The following is a 22257-nucleotide window of genomic DNA, read 5'->3' on the forward strand; positions in this document are numbered from 1 at the left end:
ACTTTCAACATGTGTATACATCTGTTTAAGGAGCTAACAGAAATCACTGGATTAAAGCTGACCGAAAGTCCAGAGGTAGCATTATTATCAATTTATGATGGGGTGGAAGGTTCACAGGCTATGAAGGACTTGCTCACAAATTTATTTACAGCTGCACGAATTATAATAGCTAGGAAGTGGTAGGGGCAAGCAGAATATAAAATGGAAGAAAGGTATAAAGAGGTGTGGGGTATAGCTATTCGTGATAAATTAACATGTGCCATTAAGGTAAGACGGGGGAATATGCAGAAAATGATTTTGAGGAGATATGGAGGGTGTTTGTAGAATTTGTACTGTTAAAATGGAAAGGGTCAAACCATCGCAAGAGGTGTTGAAATTTTGGGAGGTTGGATAGTTACAATGGAATGGTCTCGGTGGTGGGGTGCACATTTTTATTCTTATTTATTTATCATTATTACTTTGTCAAAATAAGAAGAAGAAGAAGAAGAAGAAGAAGAAGAAGAAGAAGAAGAAGAAGAAGAAGAAGAAGAAGAAGAAGAAGAAGACAAAAAAACAAACAAATGTGTATATATCTGAGTTTTACATGTGCTCCGTGATTTTAGGAAACAGACTGCAGAGTCCTAACAAATAGTTTAATGAATGCTGTTACTTTGATGACCACTAGCTTCAGAAAAGAATTCAACAAATTCATAGCTGTTATACATGATAGCTAATTGAAACTTTGTGTACAAAGACAGTAAATCAATCTCTCTTTCTCAGGGGCACTGGGGCAACCATACGTAGATGGCGGCATTCGGTATTGACATTCTTCTCCACTTTTGACTATGTTTAGTGGGGGGGGGGAATGGCTACATTCTTTGAACCTGAAGTTTTATAACCTAAAGGTATAAAAGCCAACTATGTTTTCACAGTGATTAAATGTGAAGTTGCCTGTGTTTTTGAGCCAGTAGACACATTTGGAATTTTGAAAAAGTGGCCACAAAATGGGATGAGCATGCTCCCTTGGCCCCCATCAGAAGCAGGGAAAGAGGCTGACAGTATATTAACCACCACAACACTTATGTAGGGAGAACAACGCTTTGCACCTCTCTGTTCTGAACAGAAATGAGGGTGGTTGTCCAGTCCAGGCATGCAATGAAATGTGGGCATGTTAAGTCACTTCATTTTTCACTTTCCAATGTTTCTATCCTCAGCAGGCTGCAGCAGAAATGAGAGATTTGAATGCAAGAAGTGTAATTTCCAAAAGTTCAGTGAAAGGTTTGAGAAGAGGGTTTGTTAGAAAACTTAAGCAATCACTAGTAGATGATATTATAAAAAGCTATGCAAAAAATAGCTTAGTAAACACAAAGACAAGAGAGAAAAACAGACATGGTAAACTTGAAGGACAAAGTGTTCAAAATGATTTTTACTGTATTGAAATAATTTCAGTTGACTGATGAGAAAGACTATACTGTAGAAGGATTTTTAAAGGAAGTTATTTTCAGGAGATAGCCATTGTTACTTAAGCAAGAGATTTAGAAGAATAGAACACCCACAGACTTGAAAATAATAAGCATCACTCTTCAGAGCACTTAGTGCACAGGTGGAATTCAGGAGGTCTCCATTTCATATCTTGTGTTTATGAAGTGTTTTGCCACAATGGGATCCTAACTGGTGTGTCCCAGGATGAATGTTATTGTAGATAAGCTGTGTCCTAACCCCCTTTCATAGGGTTGGATCCAGAGTGGCACTCAGTGGAACTCTTTTAACCAGATTCTAAAATTCAAAGAAACCAATATCCCTTTTAAAAATAGCTTAATATTTAGTTTTGTATGCAATATTATACATACACTTATTTATGTCATACTTTATATATCTAAAATGACAAATTCATCTATTTTATATAGATTCCAATACAAAAGAAGCTCCATTCAATTTTGTTGAAAATTTTATTTTGCCTGCATCCTTCCATCCCATAGTTGCTTATATCTCATTACTTTATTAATGATCTTTATGTCCCAGATCTTCCTCTTCCATTGGTCAATTGTTGGTAGACTATCAGTTTTCTATCTGATAGTATCAGATTGTCTTTACTATCAAATAACACTCTGCAATCAACATGTGTGGCTAGAACAAAAGAGTCTCTTGCTGTACCCGATGCTGTTTCATCAGCCTTAAAACAACTGAGAGCCTCAAGCTCAAAGCAAAATAAGCTACAATTCTTGTTTCAGATGTAACACTAAGCCACAGACTGTCATTTGTTTCATCCATGCAATAGCAGTTTGCAAACTGAGAAGAGAAAACCACCCAGAAAGGCACATTCATTGTAAACTATTAATTATGCTTTACTGTGATATGTGAAGTGGGGCACTGGCCAGAGTCTGAGCTTCCAAGTATATAATAGGCAAGTCATGGATTTAAAGCTTCTTTTTTGTTTGGATTTTGGATTTTAAGCTTCTTTTTTGTTTATGTTTTTCATCCTCAGAACAGTTTCATAAGTTCAGTTCACTTTCTTATCCATTATTGAGAAATCTCTAGAAGCAGAACTGTGGTTATAACTATCACTTGTCAATTCAGGCATTCAGCCAAGCAACAGTTTGCAAATCACAGTTTCTGTGTCTGGTTTCCTAGCTGATCACAAACCTTAGTTTGTCAATATAGATCCACTTGCAAACATGTCCCTCTTGAAAAGCAGATGTTTTATGAATACAGACCTGGACCTCCTTCCTGGCATAGAGGATAATTAAATTGTTGTTCTCTTCCATTGTCTTATGGATAAAAAAAATTGGTGTCAAAGAAGAAGGCAAACTTCATTGTATTAATTTCCCAAATTGAAATATTGCTGTTTGTATAAAAGCTTATTCTGGGAAGGCTGCTTTTCAAACATGGTGCTAAAAGATGTTTTGATGTGCCCTGTTTTATTGGCTCAATTTCTTTAAGACACTGAAAGAACAGTATTACAATGTAGACCCCATACTTTAGCTGATCTTACTTTGTGCAACAAATTATGAATTATATGTTTAATGAAAATACAGACTATAAGCAAGGACAACAGGATCTGTGTGGGTGGGCCCCTAGGCCTTTTGTTTGCTGTGATATTCAGCACAGGTTTAAGAGAAAAGTCTGCCCACACAGATGTCTCTGCAGAACTGAAGCTTCCACAGTTCTTTCTGTACCTTTCATTTTTTTTCCTTGTCCTTTTTCTAGAATATTTCTCTCTAAAGAGAGCTTGGAAATACCATTGTTGACAGAGAATATCTGTGAGAACAATCTTCACAAAGGATCTAGGAGTCTTGGTAGACCACAAACTTGACATGAGTCAGCAGTGTGATGCAGCTGCTAAAAAAGCCAATGCAATTCTGGGCTGCATCAATAGGAGTATAGCATCTAGATCAAGGGAAGTAATAGTACCACTGTATTCTGCTGTGGTCAGACCTCACCTGGAATACTGTGTCCAGTTCTGAGCACCACAGTTCAAGAAGGATACTGACAAGCTGGAACATGTCCAGAGGAGGGCAACCAAAATGGTTAAAGGCCTGGAAACGATGCCTTATGAGGAACGGCTTAGGGAGCTGGGCATGTTTAGCCTGGAGAAGAGAAGGTTAAGGGGTGATATGATAGCCATGTTCAAATATATAAAAGGATGTCATATGGAAGAGGGTGAAAGGCTGTTTTCTGCTGCTCCAGAGAAGCGGACATGGAGCAATGGATTCAAGTTACAAGAAAGAAGATTCCACCTAAACATTAGGAAGAACTTCCTGACAGTAAGAACTGTTCAACAGTGGAATTTGCTGCCAAGGAGTGTGGTGGAGTCTCCTTTTTGGAGGTCTTTAAGCGGAGGCTTGACAGGCATATGTCAAGAATGCTTTGATGGTGTTTCCTGCTTGGCAGGGGGTTGGACTGGATGGCCCTTGTGGTCTCTTCCAACCCTATTATTCTATGATTCACTAAAACGTGCTCAGTGTACTGTTGCTGTATTTTTAATACATTACATTTTCCATTATTTACTTTATATGTTTATTTAACAAAATATATTGCTTGGCTGTAGAGAGAAACTCTAACCAACAGTTAAAAGCTATAACAGATAAAAAGACCTGCCACCCTCTACATACCTAGATAGGCTTGCCAAAACAAAAATGTTTTTAAAAGGTAAAGGTAAAGGTGCAGGTGTCAAAAAGGGTTCAGCAAAGGCACCTGTCTGGTGCCAGTAGGTAGGGAGCCCCAATATGTGGGTTCCAACAGGCTTTTTAGAATTGACCGCTTTTAATGAATGGGCTGGTGCCATGCTGTTTTTACTGTTTTTCCTGTAATTATTTCATGTTTTTAAACATATTTTAATATGTATATAGTTTTAATTCTGTTAATGCTTTTTTAAATGATTACCCCCAATATGTTTTTAGCTTTTGATGCTTTTATCTGTAAGCCGCCTTGAGTCTCGTCAGGGTAAAATGCAGGGTATAATAATAATAATAATAATAATAATAATAGCCAGTGCTGGTCTCTAAGCAGAAGTGAACGAGGCTGAGACTAAATTATGCTTTTTCATTAGCCTGTTTCAGAGCTTATTCATAACCCCACAACCCAGTGGTTTTAATGCACTCTGACGAAAGATACTCTGAAACATTTTCACTTGTGCTTTGCCTAATTACCAGACAGCAAAATGTGCTGAGGATTTTTATCATATTTTAGCTTTATTTTTTTAATCTCGCATCTGCACAAACATAGCTGTACACTCAGCTATTAATTTTCTAGTTACTGGGAGTCCTTATATAAGCTACTATTTTACAGCCTTTGTCTCCTCTCTGGGGATAATGTACAGTATATGAAGTATATGCATGCTTTGCTTTGCTTTGCTTTGCTTTGCTTTGCTTTGCTTTGCTTTGCTTTGCTTTGCTTTGCTTTGCTTTGCTTTGCTTTGCTTTGCTTTGCTTTGCTTTGCTTATAGAATCATAGAATTGTAGAGCTGAAAGGGACCACAAAGGTCATCTATTCCAAAACCCTACGATGCTGGAACCTTTTGCCCAGTGTGAGGCTCAAACACACAACCCTGAGATTAAGAGTCTCGTGCTATACTGACTGAGCTATCAAAGGATTATTATTATCATTTTAATGTCTGTCCCACCATTCACCATAAGGTCCCAGGGGGTTACAACAATTTCAAATACAACATCAGGATGAGTCCTAAAAGCACACATCTCAAGCTGCAAAGGCCAGGGTAAAGTGGTGTGCCTTTGGCATCTGCCAAAAGCTGCATGTCTGTGGGGAAGGAGTTCCACAAGTTAGGGGCTGCCACAGATTGCCCTCTTCTGAGGGTGGCAGAACTACCAAGAGATCTCCTTTGCATGTTGCCGTCAGAGAGGAGAGGGTCTGTGGGAAGGAAATGATCTTTCAGATTTCTGGGGTCTAAGTTGCTTTAAAGGCGAGTGTGAGCACCTTGAATGGGGCCTGGAAACCAACTGCCAATCAATGCAGCTGTTTTAAAATAGGGGTTATACGAGATCTACAGTATATCAAACCCCAGTCCAGTTATGGCTTCCTTGTGTTGGTCGTCAATATTTCTGTTATCCCATAACCTGCTGAGTCTTTTTTTCCTGTTTCTCTAGAGCACGGGTGTCAAACACAAGGCCCGGGGGCCAAATCCGGCCCGCCAGACCTCGTCATGTGGCCCGCCGAGCGCCCCAGCCAGCGGGACCCAGCAGTGGGACCTTGCTGCTTAAGCGCCGCGCCAACAAAGCGCCGACAAACAGCTGGGCCCGGGGAAATGCTTTTTGCCCCTGGGTCCCTTCGCGCTCTTTTCTGGCGACCCCCCCTTCCCTTCCTTCCTTCCTCTCTCTCGTTCTTATTCTTTCTTTCCCTCTCCTTCCTTCCTTCTTTATCTCTGTCTTCTCTCCCTCTTTCTTTTTCTTTCCTTCTTTATTCCTTCTTTCCTACTCTTCTTTCTCTCACCTCTTTCCTTCCTCTCTCCCTCCTGCTCCCTCTTTTCTTTCTTTCTTTCTTTCTTCCTTCCTTCCTTCCTTCCGTCCTTCCCAACTTTCTTCCTCTCCCTCATTCTTATTCTTTCTTTCCCTCTACTTCCTTCCTTCTTTCTCCCTTTCCGTCTTCTCTCCCTCTTTCTTTTTCTTTCCTTCTTTATTCTCTTCCTTATTTCCTACTCTTCTTTCTCTCCCCTCTTTCCTTCCTTCCTTCCTCTCTCCCTCCCACTCCCTCCTTCCTTCCTTCCTTCCTTCCTTCCTTCCTTCCTTCCTTCCTTCCTTCCTTCCTTCCTTCCTTCATTCCTTCCTCACTCCCTCCCTCTCCCTCTCCCTCTCCCTCTCCTCAGAAACATAGGATGCTGCTTTATACTTCTGGCCCTTAAACCCTGGAACCAGGAGAGCAGCTCCAGTGAGTCAACCTCAGCCAGTCCCTTTGGTGAAGGGTGGTGGCTCACTGGCAGAACATCTGTCCTGCATGCAGAAGGACCCCAGCACCTCCAGGTACTAGTAGCTCTGCAAAGGTCCTGCATGAAACCCTAGCGAGCCTCCACCACCCAGTGCAGTTACCAAAAATCATTTTTCAATAAATTGTACAATAATTGTACATTTGAATATCTACTTGCCATTATTCTGACTATGTTTCTGCTTTCAGAGCTAGTTATTACTTACATTATTACAAAAAAACAGTAATAATTGAATGCAGTGACAATAATTTATGATAATAAAGAGTGGACACATAGTCCTACAGATACAACCGGCCCTTTGAGGGTGACCAAACTGCTGATGCGGCCCCCGATGAATTTGAGTTTGACACCCCTGCTCTAGAGTCACATGCAGGGGCTTATTCCAGTGAACTTGTGCTATAAGGTGTAAGAGAGGAGTTTGCTATGCAGTACAGTTGCTTTTCAAGTTCATTAATTACGATCCTCACAAGAGCCCTGTTGGTGGTGCTGCCTCTGGATAATGCCTGGTTGACCCGTGACAGGGCCTTCTCTGTGGTGGTTCTGCTAGTGGAATGCCCGCCCTGGTGAGCTTTGTCAGTCTCCCTCACTATTAAAAACATTCCTGTTTACTCAAGCGTTTGATGGCTAAACTATGGCATCTATGAAATTAATAACTGCCACCCTGGGCTCCTCCGAGAGGAAAGGGTGGATAATAATAATAATAATAATAATAATAATAATAATAATAATAATAATAAGGGCCCTCGCTCCTAGGTTTTGGAGGTGTCTTCCAGATCTAAACCAGATTTGCCTATGCTAGCCTACTGAATATAATGGGATTTAAAATACTCCTTTTCTTTTTTCTTTCAAAAATGAATTGCTATGTGGTTAGCAGTTTAAAATAAGCATTATTGTTACATACATACATACATACATACATACTGTTGTGTAGTGGGTATTCAGTGATTTCAGCCCGGTGCAGATAAGAAGCTGGAGGCGAGGATCTGGTACAACATCTCTTTACTTCAAAGAACAGGTCAGAGCCAGAACACAGGAATGGGGAAAACTGGGGCTTATATAATAACAGAGGACTAGCAGGGAAAAGATACCATACATTTTGGCGGGAACCAATGGCACGGATTCCCTCTCGCGGAAACCATCCGGCAGAGGAGCCAAATCCTGCACCGTGAACCAGCAAATGATAGACGTTCCCGCTGGAACTTGTACACTCAATACAATAAACTCTATATTACAATACATACTTGGCTGTGCTATTACTTTAATACACAGCACATGGTTTTATTTGTATGCCACCTGTCCACAGTTCAAACCATGAACAAGGCAGCTTACAACACAGAAAAATATATATAATTGCACCATAACCAAGTAGTCAGACAGTAAAGAAAACATTTAAACATACCGGTACACAACCAAACTGAAGAATTTCCACATAAATTGATAGGATCTGAAATCCAGCAGTAACACTGTTGTTTCTGTGTGCCCTTCACAATGGGCTGCAATTCAGTTTGGAGTTTGGAGTGTGAATGAACATGCTTGTAGCCTTGAGAATTACCAGTTGTATTAAACAATTAATATTTACAACACTTTTATGTTTAAGCAACCCCAGTATTTTGTTTCAGGGAAATGCATTTTGTAATGCCAGGTTACAAATCAGAGTTAAGGTTTTCTTGGGCTGGTTCAAGCTCCACAAAGCCAGGAAACTGGAAGTTAGGCTCCCATGACTCCCCCCAAAACAACAATATCTACACAGCTTTTGTATTCTATAGTGAAGAGACTTCAAGTGCAATACTGGCTTGACTCCCCAGTGGCTGACACAGCGGGGCTCTTTGTGTGCGACAAAATGGAAGTGAAGCCAAGGCATCATGGTGTAACAAAATTAAGCTGTGCCTCTTCTGCCAGAATAATTTTATTCAATTCTAATGTGTGTTTGTTTACTTAAATGGGAGCAGCGCTACAAATGCTTATTTCAGCTTTGAAAGCATTGTCTCTGTAGATTGCCAGCAGGGTTACTTGCTTACAGTGCCTAATTTAACTGTTGGCTCTTTTGAATTTGTTTTAGTTTTAATGCCTTTCCATTCCTACACAAAATGTTCCATCATGTTTGGCTTTAAAGATAAGGAAGGTTACTGACAACCACTCCAGTCAGGGAAAATTATCTGTGTTAAGTTGAACACCTTTCAGAATCTCTGAATCTTCTACCTTGTGAAGAATAAGGAAGGGTATTCTGCTCGATTTATATCAGTAATATTTGTTTTTCCTCTTACGTCTGCAATGCAAAAAGTACTTAAATGTTCATATGATAGAATAAAAAACAGTAAGTTTTTCTTTCTGGAAGAGGTGAGAACTTTAATTTTTTTTAATGAAGTTTTGGAAAAAAGAGCGACTGCTGCCGTGTCGTCGGAAAAGGACAGTTAGAAAATCAGGGACCAACTCCTTTTCTCTAGTCTAGTGTGATACTATACAGTGGTACCTCGGTTTGCGACCGCAATCTGTTCCGCGGAGGCGGTCGCTTGTCGAAGCGGTCGCTCGCTGAAGGCACGCTTCTGCACGTGCGTGAAGCGCCAATAGAGCGCTTCTGCGCATGCGTGAGCTGCGCAGATCGCGTCTGCGCATACGACACTGCGGAACCCAGATGTAAACACTTCCGGGTCTGCGCCGATCGCTCGCCGAAGCGGTCGCTCGCCGAGGTAGGTGTAAACTGAGGTTTGACAGTAATAGTATATTAAATGCTTCGCAAGTTATTAGCAGCAAAACTCATTTTTCATCAAAAATTATCTGAGGTATGTAGCTAAAAGATCTACTATTGTTTCCATAATTTACAGTTCTTTTTTCAAGCAGATACAACATCAAAAATAAAAACTACTTCTGTCATCTGCCATAATTGCAGTCCTTATAGTCACACAAGTTCACATTTTGTTGCTGCCCATTTGGAATACTTAGCTAATAGCTCACAGATACTAATAGTTTCAAAACCATGTCCCATCCATTAAAATCCACAACAGGGTGGGGAGGTTAAAGCCCAAGTAATTCAATCTAAGTGTTCTTGTGCACATACTTTCAGACTGCAAAGCACTTTACTTTATCTAGCTAAATAAATGGGCCTGGTGGTATTCCTTCCACTTCTAGAATCTGATAAGGATTCCACATTTTACTCATTCCTCTCCTTTCCCTTTCTATACAAATGGCATTTTTAATTGTTTAAAGAACACAATGAGCATGAAGAACCTTTCAGAGTAAAAAGAAGAGCAAGCTTTACCCTCCTAGAAGCGGCAAAGGGAGTTTTCTCTCCTTGGTACAAATAGTGAAACTATCCTAGAAGGTTACTTTCACCATTGTGTAGAAACCGCTCGATGGCATATGTAAGCAAGAAATAATAGGTGCTCTTGGTTCAAATATAAGAGAGAATAATGAGAAGACTGAAAATAAATGACATTGATATGTAATTAATTTAGAATGGTAAAAGGAAGCAGTGTGTAATTATATATAAACCATAATTGAGTTTTAGGATTCTATGTCAGAGGATGTCATCAAAGCTGAACTGGGCATAATTGCCTTATTGGTCCTCATTTACTTCAAAGAATGCTGTGCAAATATTCACTCAGCTATTGCATAGCTAAGTTCCTTCTCGGGACTTCTGCAGCAAACTTTATATTATTAATCTTTCAAACATCAAGGGTACAAATTGTATCTTAATTACTTTGACTTCTTTATACAAATAATTAGTAGGGGTGTGCACCAACCACCAGATTTTGTTTGAACCCCAATTTGGTGCTTTGGAAAACAGCCTGCCTCGGTTTGATGTAGCTCAGAGTCTAGCAAGCTATTTTTTTTTTCTTTTTAACAGAAGTGGATGACGGTTGCAGAGGGCATAAAGCTTACCTACCGGTAATTACAGGGGCTTTTGTGCTGACCACTTTTAAAGTTTTGGATGTGTGTGTTTTAAGGAAATGCCTATACTTTTTAATCTTGTCGCAGAATTGAATAAAATTAGCATAAAGAAGGCTGATTGCCGAAGAATTGATGCTTTTGAATTATGGTGCTGGAGGAGACTCTTGAGAGTCCCATGGACTGCAAGAAGATCAAACCTATCCATTCTGAAGGAAATCAGCCCTGGGTGCTCACTGGAAGGACAGATCCTGAAGCTGAGGCTCCAATACTTTGGCCACCTCATGAGAAGAGAAGACTCCCTGGAAAAGACCCTGATGTTGGGAAAGACAGAAGAAGAAGGGGACGACAGAGGACGAGATGGTTGGACAGTGTTCTCGAAGCCACCAACAAGAGTCTGACCAAACTGCGGGAGGCAGTGGAAGACAGGAGTGCCTGGTGTGCTCTGGTCCATGGGGTCATGAAGAGTAGGCAGGGGACCCATTCTGAAGGCAAGAAAAGTAACTTGCAAGAGCTAATGTTAGAGTTTTATAGTCAACGAAAAAGGAAGCATTGTGGAAAATTGGTCTGAAAAGTGAAGACCTGAGAGGGGTGACACTGAGTAAGAAATCTGCCAAAATACAGATAAATAGGGACAAACTTTAGTGCTAGACACTTTCTAAAGTTGATTTTGGGGGTGGGGTGGGGAATTACTTTCTTGGTATAATAATTCCCTCTGATTACAAGTTTAACCTATCCATCACAATGAAATTCTCCCACTGCCCACATTGGTGTTTGCCCTCCCCTGCCCTCGTCACTTGACTATGGCAAGCTCTGAGACTTTACTTTTGTTTTCAGCAAACGCTTCATCTGCAACGTTATTTGATGCCAGATTGCCAAGGTGTCAGCAAGTGCTTCCTACTTCAATTCATGCCACCTCATACAGAGGTGGAAGAACTGATGCAAATAGCGTCACACTCCCCTTGAGACTACTCAATCAATCAATCAATCAATAACCTTTATTAGGCATGACAAGTTCAGAAGCTTCAGAACAAAACCTTGAGACTATTCATTCCATTCCTTTCCGTGGTAGAAAAGGGTGCTCCACTGAGGAAGTGGAGCCCTTTGCCATTATGTCCCTCTTTTCCTGCCCTAGGTAATCTTGGTGGGCCCCTTGAGATGGGGAATGTGTGGTGAGAGCCCTGCAAATGTTCTTTTGCTTGCTCACTCGAAATATATGCAAAGCATAAGTACTGAACAGCTTTGGTGTAAACAAGATCAACCTGACAGATGAAAATTTTTACTGCAGTATCTCCATGAGATTCTTCATTGAATGAGATGAGATCTTCATTGAGAATTTTCTGATAGTGTTGCCACCATACATTTCTGATTTGGATGCAATCCAAACCCTAAAGGATGCAGACAATGGTCTCCATATGTACCGGTACATCCTGGACTACTTCTTGTTTACTTCTATATTTCATGAAATATAGTTACCCTATGCCCCTGACTCCTTTATGTTTAAAAAACCTTTAGTGTAGCATTGTTTGGTGGCCAATGTTTAAGAAATAAAGGTCTCAAGTCTCTGTGCACATACCAAGTAGCATAGTGCTCTGGAATATGTCATTCTTCTTGTGTTTAGATTATTACCTTCTGTTTCATGGTCTTTCCATGCTAATGCTGCAAACTTTTGAAGATGATATTTTAACAGTTTTTATTTATATTGAAACATCCAGCTCTAAAAACTAGCTAATCCAAATCAATTATGGATGAACCGTGTCCTAGCAACACAGAGCAGGGAGTTATTCCAAGCGATTATGACAAAACTCCCTTTTTCAATAATGTAGAAAAACACAAGATGGAGAATCACCAATGTGAGGGCGTTCACTGGCACTGGACTGTTTGCAGCTGCCTTATAGCACAATGCTACACATCTCTACTCAGGGAATTGCTCCCTATAAACCTTAAAAGCCATGTTAACGAACAGCATTTCATGTTACCTTCCTGTGTGACCATTGTAGTGTACTTAAAAATTAATACATATTTGAAATTTGAAACACGCAGGGCAAAGGTAACTTTCCACAACAAGTGGTTGGGGATAAATGCATCAAAATACAGCATTTCTCAAGAAACTATAAGCAAAGTGTGGAATGTGGCTAACAACATGCTTACATGACTTCATAAACTAGTAATGGGACCGCGCTGCTTACAAAGTAAACTGGAGTGTGTGCACAGCCAAATCTCCCCCTCCTCTCTTGATCGCATCTGCTCCCCAGTTGTAATCTCTTCTGCAAAGGGCTGAAACATCATTTCACCACAGTCTCCCCCCCCCCCCCCGGAGGCGGAGGGAGTAATGAGAAAGAGTGATGTGGGTATCCCTGTACCGTAAATTGAGAGGGTTGGCTTTCTTTGTCTGCAAAGGAATTGCAGCCAGTCCCACTGAAATTAGGGAGGCAAGCCAGGTGACAGGGTGACAGCACTTCTGACCGTCCACCCTCTGCAGCTTCCATTCTTCCCTCCCAGGAGTGTGGACACTTTTCTTCCCTCTCCACTGTCCTTATCTCGTTCTTCCTTTGCGCTTGGAACACATGGATTCCTCTCACTGAGTGTTTGAAGGTTCCCTTCAGCAAGAAGCAACGTTTTTGTATTTTTAACAGCTGCACAACTGGCAGAAATTCAACAGCAGAGTCTACAATGTTAGGCCAATACTGTACTAATGGGTTTTTTGTGTCCTCCTTTGTTATCGTCTTCAGTGATACATATTTTCTTTTCCGGCAACACATAAGGAACCACCCTACTTAAGACTTTGTTTGTTCTGAATATTGAAACCTGAAGAAAGGGACAGTTCATAAGCTTGTGTACAATTGTTTTTAATGACTAGCAACGCCAATACTATTATTTGTATTTCTCAATCTTAGAACCCAACATGAAAACAAAGGGGCATTGTATGTGCTTTTGTTAATTTCACCATTCATTCCAGCAGGACTTGTATAGGAAGAATTGCCAGTGGATTCTGCTTATGGTGGGTTAGAACGTAGCTTTCAAATTCTTTGTATGCAATACTTCACACATACCAACTGGAGCTGAGCCTGGAAAGGTTAACTTGAGTGCTGGTAAATAATCCTCCTTTGATTTAAGGGTTATAAATGATGGATTGAAAAAAAACGTAATATCATAAAAGCAGTGAAATTAAATTTACTGCACTGTAGCAAACGGAAGGCTTTCCTGCTGTTCTTGGACTTGCTCCAGTCCCTTCAATTTAATCTCCAATAGGATATGATTGATTCTACATTAGAAGAATTAAAGAACAATTCCTCTTGAAAGACGGATAACTTTCCCCCTCCTCCTATAACATAGCCTCTTAAATCATGTAATACCCAACTAATTATGGGAAAGCAAACAAAAATTCTGGATATCAAATGCTTCTCCCATGGAAGGAATCATAGATTTTGATGCTGCCATTCTGTATCCACTTACTTGGGAGTAATCTAATTGACCTCAAGGTAGACATGCATTTGTTTGCACTGTACATGTCAGAATTATATTTACAGTGGTACCTCAGTTTACAAACTTAATTCGTTCTGGAAGTCCGTTCTCAAACCAAAGCATTCTTAAACCGAAGTGTGCTTTCCCTACTGAGGCCCCCCGCCACAAGTGTCCTTCCACCGTTCAGCTTCCGTTCGGCTTCTGGGGCAAAGTTTTGTGGAGTTTGTTCACCGAATAGTTCATTAACAGGGTTGTTCATAGTCAGACGTACCACTGTATTGAGAAATTATAATGAATAGTGATTTGTTCTTTTCTTTTGCTGCCAAGATTGTAGTGCATATGAAAACAACTGGGCCAATAAGATTGTTCTGCATCTCATTAACTTTGAAATTATCCAGCTTTTATTTGGTGATCATAAATTGTTTGAACCTCACAGGATAGGAATAGTCCTTCAAATAACGTTTTGAGTCCTGTAATTGGATTCAGTTGCAGTGGATGCAATAGGATGTTAAATAATTTTATACAACATCCTTACCTAACTGCACAATGGACTAGTTTGTCTCTTCTGAGATTGCCAAAGTTGCTCTTTTTATATAAAATCAGCAATGTCTGTTTGCCTTCGTTTGATGCTACTCATTGTATGTGATCTGTGTGTGCTTAGCTGTCATACTCAGCTACAAAAAGCAAGACACAGTCTTTTTCAGGGTCTACACACATTTCATATTGGTTTTTTACTTTCATTTCTATTAGCAGCAATGGCTTTGTAGCTACATCTAGGCAAGTCCCGTTGAGGGAGAAATCTTAACTGAACAGCAACTAACAAGGTCTCTTGAGACATATATATTCAGGTGAGCAATTTTTCACTCTCAAGGTAAGAGAACACATTTTCCAAAGGCATAGTCAAATTGATTTAAAAGCACCTTTTTCAGGTGATGCTTACTGCAGCCTATATTCTCCAAAGAAAGCAAGACCACTGCACATGGTACACCTGTACAAAGAGGGCCTAGATAGTCTGTATCACTAGTTCCTGAACTTTTTGGCCTTTACAGAAATACTCTTACCTACTGTGTGCCTCTAGCTTCCCCTCACTTGCAAGCATCTATATGAACAGCCATCTTCCTGCAATACCATGTGCACAAATCCTCTTCGATCAGGCATAGGCAAACTCGGCCCTCCAGATGTTTTGGGACTACAACTCCCATGATCCCTAGCTAACAGGACCAGTGGTCAGGGATGATGGGAATTGTAGTCCCAAAACATCTGGAAGGCCTAGTTTGCCTATGCCTGTCTTAGATAAACATCTCTGTTGCAGTGATGGGCTGTATCCAATGCTAGTCCTACTTAGAGGAGGCTCATTGGAATTAGAATGGTAGAATTGGAAGGGACCCCAAGGGTCATCTAGTCCACCCCCTGCAATGCAGGAATCTCAACGATGAAGTCATGACCATTAACCTCAATATGTCTAGGGCTAGCATTGGATACAGCCCAATGAATTTATACAGGCATCCCCCCACTTACACATGATCAACTCACATTTGACCATGTATCCGCAGTGCTGGGAAGTAAATAGATTCAAACCAGGAAATTGTGGGGGAGAGCTGGTGAGTCCTTGTGGCTTGTGAGGACAACCCTTCACAGAGCCAGTGTGGGGGCAGAGGAAGCTCCAAAAAGACTGCAGGCACAGCGAGGCTTTTTTTAGGCTGCTCAGCCTCCCTGCCTAGCAGCTGACATGCACAAGTAGCGCAGAAGCAGCCACCACTTTTCCATGCATTCCACAGCCTCCAGCCGGCTTAGAAAGACAATCATGTGGAAAGAAAAGACTCTATGAGAAAAGCTGAAAATTGTTCATGTTATATTTGTTAACCGATATGCTAAATATATTATAGTGCCTGTCCGAAACTACTGAACTTTCATCACCCAAGAGTAACAGCGAGTTATGGGGACAGATTCAGGCGTCCCTAAAATATGATTTAGCAAAGGATGTTTGTGTCCTTCAGAGTACAGTACTGTTAAATGTCACTGGGAAGAATGTAGGAGGCCAAGCAACATGGCAGGGGGAATGAAGATGCATTCTGAAGGCTTTGATAAGAAACATATTTGACTGCAGCAAAGCAGACAGCACTTATCAATCTGCGCAAGCAGATCTGACAGGCTTGACAAAAATAGCCTTTCACATTTCCTTGGCTAGGAAATAGGCTAGACTGTGAATCATGGATTTTATTGGCTGCATACATTTAAAAAAAATTCCCTGCTTATAGTTGTATCTGTACTTTCAAAAAACCTTTGGGCAAAGTGCCTCACCAAAGGCTTCTGTGGAATCTTATCAGTCATGGCATAAGAGGCAAAGTTCTCTTGGGGATCAGGGCCTAGTAAAGTAACAGGAAGCAGAGAGTGTGGAATATGGGATAGTTCAGTGGGTAGAGCATGAGACTCTTCATCTCAGGGTTGTGGGTTCGAACACATTGGGTAAAAGATTCCTGCATTGCAGGAGTTGGGACTAGATGACCTTCACAGTCTCTTCCAACTCTACAACTCTATGATTCTGTGCGGAGGAATAAATGGAGAGTGGAGGGATATAGAAAGTAGAGTCCCTCAAGGATCAGTTTGGGACCTGTGCTTTAACTTGTCCATAAATGATCTAGAGTTAGGGTTGAGCAGTGAGGACCCCAAGTATGTTGATGTTCCTAAATTGTTCAGGGATTAAAATTGTTCAAGGACCAAAAGGACCTCTCAAAACTCAGTGAATGGGCAATAAAATGGCAAATGCTACTCAGTGTTAACAAGTGTAAAATGATGCACACTGGTGCAAAAATCCTAATTTCACATACATGCTAAACTGGTGAACTGGTGGTGACTGACCAGAGTGAAACCTTGGGGTCAATGAAGATGTCGACTCAACATGCAGGAGCTGTGAAAAAGGCAGATTCCATGCTAACTATCATTAGGAAAGGAACTGTATATGAAACTGCTGCTATCATTATACAAATATATGGTGTGACTGCATTTGGAATACAGTAAGCCCGTAACTTATGCACATTTAACTTGTGTGCATTCAGCTTTATGTGCATGGCAAAAAAAGTAGAAAATGACTTTGGCAATCCCACCCACCATTGAACCCAATGTGTTTTCACTATACACAATTTTGGCTTTAGGTGTGATCCCTGGAACATAACCCTATGTTGTGGGCTTGCTGTACTGTGTACAGTTCTGGTTGCCTCATCTCAAAAAAGACATTGTAGTCGGAAATGGTTCACCGAAGGGCAAATAAAATGATCAAGAGGATGGAGAAATTTCCCTGTGAAGAAAGGTTATAGCATTTGGGGCTTTTTACTTTAGAGAAAAGACAAATAAGAGGTGCCATGACAGAAGTATATATACAATTATGCCTGGCATAGAGAAAGTGGATAGAGAAAAATTTTTCGCCCTCTCTCGTAATTCTAGCACTCATGGACATCATGTGTATCCGAATGTTGGAAGAGTCAGAACTTGCCAAATACTTAATAACTATGGAATTTGCTTCCACAAGAGGAAAGGTTGAGGAAAAATGCTTTCAGTTCTAACGTTTTTCTCTTACTGTGAGGGTTTCAGGCCAAAGGAGAGAATCAAATCCACTCCCCAACTCCCCCTTTTTAAGTTGAGTTTCACCCAAGTAAGCATTTCCCTAGAACAGGCTTCTTCAAACTCGGCCCTCCAGATGTTTTGAGACTACAATTCCCACCATCCCTCACCACTGGTCCTGCTAGCTAGGGATCATGGGACTTGTAGGCCAAAAACATCTGGAGGGCCGAGTTTGAAGAAGCCTTGCCCTAGAAGATTGGTTCCCCTTCCTCCATCTCCAACCTTTTCAACAGAAAAACTTTTAGTCTCTTCCTCACCCACTTGCTAGAGCAGGGAGGACCTGTTGCCACAACTGCCAACCAGTCAGTTTTGCTGGAGGCTGATCCTGAAACAAATCTCCCCTATGACCATTATGACTCTGTGCTTTTTCCTCTCATGTGGAGGGCAGTTTCTCAGCTAAATAAGCATGGCTGCGCCTGAACCAGCCTTATATGTATAAGAGATTTGGAACAAAAATCTCCTTAGGTTATATATCTGGCCCTCCATTCCCAGTGTGCTCATCCTCGTTTTTCTTCTCTGTTTTTAATGTGAAGTTTTATGCCAGAAAGGTTGTTTTCAGTTTTGGTTTCACTTGTTTCTGTTAGAAAAAAAGACTGCTAGCATGAAACAGTTCAGAGACTATTTAGATAAAGTATGTTAAACAAAAACCTGACTGGTTTTTTGAGGTGGGGTGCTGCTGTTGCCTATACATTCCTTCATAGCCAGAATTGACTCAGCAAGAGGGTGTGTGTGTGTGTGTGTGTGTGTGTTTTAAATCCCTGCACATACTGTATATTTTTGGTTTGACTTGTTGAAAAGGCTGCAAATTCTTCACTATAACTTTGACTTACAGACTCTTCCTTGAAAGACACAAACAGATAGCTCCATAGCCCAGTTTAAAACATATTAATCCTCATTAATATGTATAACATTCAGCCCGTGTCTTTCAGTTTACATTAAAGCAGGTTCTGTAACGTTAATGTATGTATCAGTACATATTTATCCTTTTCTTTTACAGTACAGCATATTTGTAAGTATCAGTAGTTCTGACATGTAAAATACAGTAGTTTCTTTGCTCTTCTTGCTCTCAGTGCTGAGGAATGCCCAACATGCTCCTCTGCCAAAATAAGAATGATCTGATTAACAGTATTGTTGCTTGACTGGAGCTGGCATTCTGGGACAGATAAAATATATATCCTGTAACTAGTTTGCAAGGCGTCTGGTTTGGGTTTCAACTGTCCTGGTATTGCGATTTTCAAACAACACAACTCTGAAGAGTTCCTCGGAAGCTTATCAGGGGCTCTTAAATGAAAAGATGGGGAATGGTGGGCAAAATCCACAAAGTGCAACCACATACTGGGGGTATCTGCTGGAGTTTAACAGCAGTTTCTGGGGCAAAAATGAAGCCCAAGAGGCTGGCTGTGTGTGTAATGTATGCTAGAAACCGCTTCACAGAAACCGCTGCTGCACCCAAGGGATTTATGTCAAACTAGTATCATGAAGCCCGTTCAGTAAACGGGCGCTAGAATGTGTGAGAGGAGCGACACCTCTTTATTGAGGCTTTCCCTGACTGTCAACTGAGGCGGGGGGAGGAGAGAACGCATGCGTGGCCGATGGCCCGACCAACCGACCCACTGACTGACTGCTGAGGTAACCCAAGCGCCGCCAACGGCCTTCCAGCTCCTGCTGCGGAGGCGCAGGCACGTCAAGCGGGTGGGTGGGGAAGGAGAGCGGCGGCGGCGGCCGTGTGAGGCACGGCACGGTGGGACCCGGCCGGGGAACCTCGGTGAGAGCGAGTTGCCATGCCCACCAACTTCACGGTGGTGCCCGTGGAGGCACTCGGCGGCAGCGAAGAGGGCCCCGGCGCGTTCCCCTGAGACCCGCGACGGCGGCTTTCTGTCCCCTCTCACAGCAGCGTCCGGCTCCCGCTTTCCTCGCGCCCGCTCGTATTTGCTGGTCAGCAGCACGCCAACCGCTCAAGACCTGAGCCGGGTGGCAATGTGAGAGGGGAGTGCGAGGGTGAGCGGCGGTTGGCAGAGGGGGGGTGGGGAGAGCGTGTGTGTGCGCGCGTGCAGTCTCTGCTGTCCAATCCCTGTGTCCCTGGGGCACATGCGCATTAGCGTGGAAAACGGGACACACGGAATCTGGACGCAGAGACACAGGGACTTTATTATATAGGATGTACTGTATAGGCATTCTTCAGCAGACAATTTGATGCAGAAACGGTTTCTGAATGTAGGAAATTTGAAAGCTAACCTTCATGTATATTAGCTTTATGTAAAAAAACAATGCCTTATAAAATAGGATGGTCGCTTTCTTACACTGTATTGATCATGTAGACCATGTGACAAGCTCTATCCTTGACGACTCTCTGTGTGCATCAGTAATCTATACCACTTCCTGCATGTGATAGATAGTGGGACCATGAAATCTTATGCTGCAGCAAATTGGTTTGTCTTTAAGGCCCCACAGGACTTAAGGCCCCCACCCTACTGCTGCGCCTTTCGGGGGTGGGGGCTGTGTTGCTGTTACATACTCATATAACTTTCCTTTTGGAATAAAAATCAATATGGATATTTCCTTTCATCATACTGTTTTTTTGTTTTTACTGTTCCACAGTCATTATTCCAAAGCATTTCTGTGAAGGAAAAAGTCTAGTTTGGAACCAGTCCACAGATGTTCTCATCCAAATAGTCTTTCTTGCTCCTGATCTTTTTTCTTTGTTAAGTTTCCAGCATTTTTTCCTAACATTAACATCTTCCTTCCTTCTTTGTTCCAGGAATCTGAATTTTTGACTTTGGAATTTGATGAGAGCAAATTGAATCAAATGATGAGGAAGCTTTCGGAGATTGAAGACAGCATTACTTCTCTGACTCAATCAAACTAGCTTTTGAGTTAAAACTGTGTATGGCACAAAATATGTTTCAATTCCTGTTAATTCCTTTGGTTGGTCATCATGCTTGTTGTGAAATATTTTAGTTCATTCTTCTGTCATGTAAGAATTGAAATAAAGATGACAAAAAAGTAACTCAGGAAAAACATGCATAGACGCTTGCAAAGATCATTCCACCCATTAAAACAAAAGAATGTAATTGGATTAAAATAGAGTTAATAGCAGAGCCCTGCAGAACAACAGGAGGTATTGCTATTATTCACTTTTTTTTATCCAGCAGTTGAGACCAGAAGAGAGCTCCCTTGCCTCAAATGAGAACAAAAAAATTCCTTCCAGTAGCACCTTAAGGTAAAGGTAAAGGGACCCCTGACCATTAGGTCCAGTCGTGACGACTCTGGGGTTGCGGCGCTCATCTCGCATTATTGGCCAAGGGAGCTGCCATACAGCTTCCAGGTCATGTGGCCAGCATGACAAAGCTGCTTCTGGCGAACCAGAGCAGCACACGGAAACGCTGTTTACCTTCCCGCTATAGCGGTACCTATTTATCTACTTGCACTTTGACGTGCTTTCGAAGTTCTAGGTTGGCAGGAGCCAAGTTTGTCATTGGTATGAGCTTTCGTGACAAACTTAGTTGGTCTCCAAGGTGCTACTGGGAGGAATTTTTTTAATTTTGTTTCAACTACGGCAGACCTGTAACTCAAATGAGAACGAATGTGAAAGTGAAAAGAATGGAAAGTTATACGTAGAGTCGGTATTCGGGAACGAAGACAAGAATCCTGGTTCAGATGTGAAGACCACTTCAGACACTTCTCTTAAGCTGGCACTGCAGCTTGCATGGCAAAAGGGCAGGTGCATACCCCATTGTTGCACATAATATGTGGCACAGGTACTCTAAACAGGCCTTCGTGTGTGCATTCTGGCTCAATTTCTAAAAACACTCAAGCTCCCCCTTCTTTGGGGGGAAGAGTTGTGTGGCTTAGACCAATGCACAGATTGGTCCGGGGGGGGGGGGGCGGCTAGTTACATTATGTGCCAGTGAGGCCTAGGCCTAGTCCTCTCTCCAGTGAGTTGTGGCAGTGGCTGCTATATGACAATAGCCCAGGAGAAAATTCCCAGTAGTAAATTCCTACCGTATATTATTTCCCTTCATATTCAGCAGCAATTTGTTTGTATACACAAAGAGTTCATAATTGGAAACCATTGTCAGACTGTCAGACCCTATCAGGGAAATTAAGCATGAGTGTATTTTGGCTACTTCAAGCACAATGTATGAAAGTTCAAAACCCCATGCTTGAAATTATTATCCAGTCATTTGAAAAGCCCAAATAGGTGTAATTTCAGATGGAGAGCAAATTAAAGCAGAAAGACTTTTCAGCATGAACTGTTACATCTGTAGAGCAATGCCTCGTGGTATTTTACAGTGCATATTGAAAATGTAAAGAGTAGGGCAAAATATTAAAGTGACATGCATATATGAACTCCAGAACCTCTCAGGGGTTACAGTATTGTTGCTTGCTTTCTGCGGATGGATTTGATGGTGGGGGTTTGGGGGGGGGGTTCCTTTGGCTGGGTTGCTATTGGGATTTTTCTTCCCCCTCCTTTGAGAACATCCTTAAATATTTTAACTAATTTATTCAGCATGTCAAGTGGCATTTCACCTTGGCATTGGCTTCCTTACAAGGTTCAAATTGCTCCCATTTCTCTGTGGGGCTATCTGCCTCAAGAGGAGAACTGGTTCTTGCCCAGGACCCCCATGTGTGGCCCCATTCCTGCTTTTTCTGACAGTAGTGTGAGAAATAATTTGATGCTAGGTCCTAGTTCTCTTGCCCCTTCCTCCACATTTTAAATAATATTTTAAACAAAAAAACAAAACATTGCTTATGGGGCAGCCGGAAATACATCTCTTCCCAGAAAACCTGGTTTTCCGAAGGACTACTCCTGGATACCAAACCACAGTTTGATCCTGGTTTCATTGTCATGAACACGATGTGATGGTTAGTGG

The 22257-nt window shown here is 41.6% G+C and overlaps 1 protein-coding gene across 1 annotated transcript in view; it reads left to right on the top strand.

Moving 5' to 3' along the window:
* Window positions 1-20403, top strand: part of COMMD1 (copper metabolism domain containing 1) — a 53910-nt gene extending 33507 nt beyond the window's left edge. Inside the window, exon 3 of the mRNA XM_035110435.3 lies at window positions 20142-20403. Within this exon, the coding sequence (XP_034966326.1) occupies window positions 20142-20249 (108 nt within the window). The 3' untranslated portion in view covers window positions 20250-20403. The remainder of the gene's footprint in view (window positions 1-20141) is intronic.
* The last annotated feature ends 1854 nt before the right edge of the window (window positions 20404-22257 follow it).

The sequence above is a fragment of the Zootoca vivipara genome, chromosome 3 (genome assembly GCF_965207765.1).
Source record: "Zootoca vivipara chromosome 3, rZooViv2.hap1.1, whole genome shotgun sequence".
Lineage (NCBI taxonomy): Eukaryota > Metazoa > Chordata > Lepidosauria > Squamata > Lacertidae > Zootoca > Zootoca vivipara.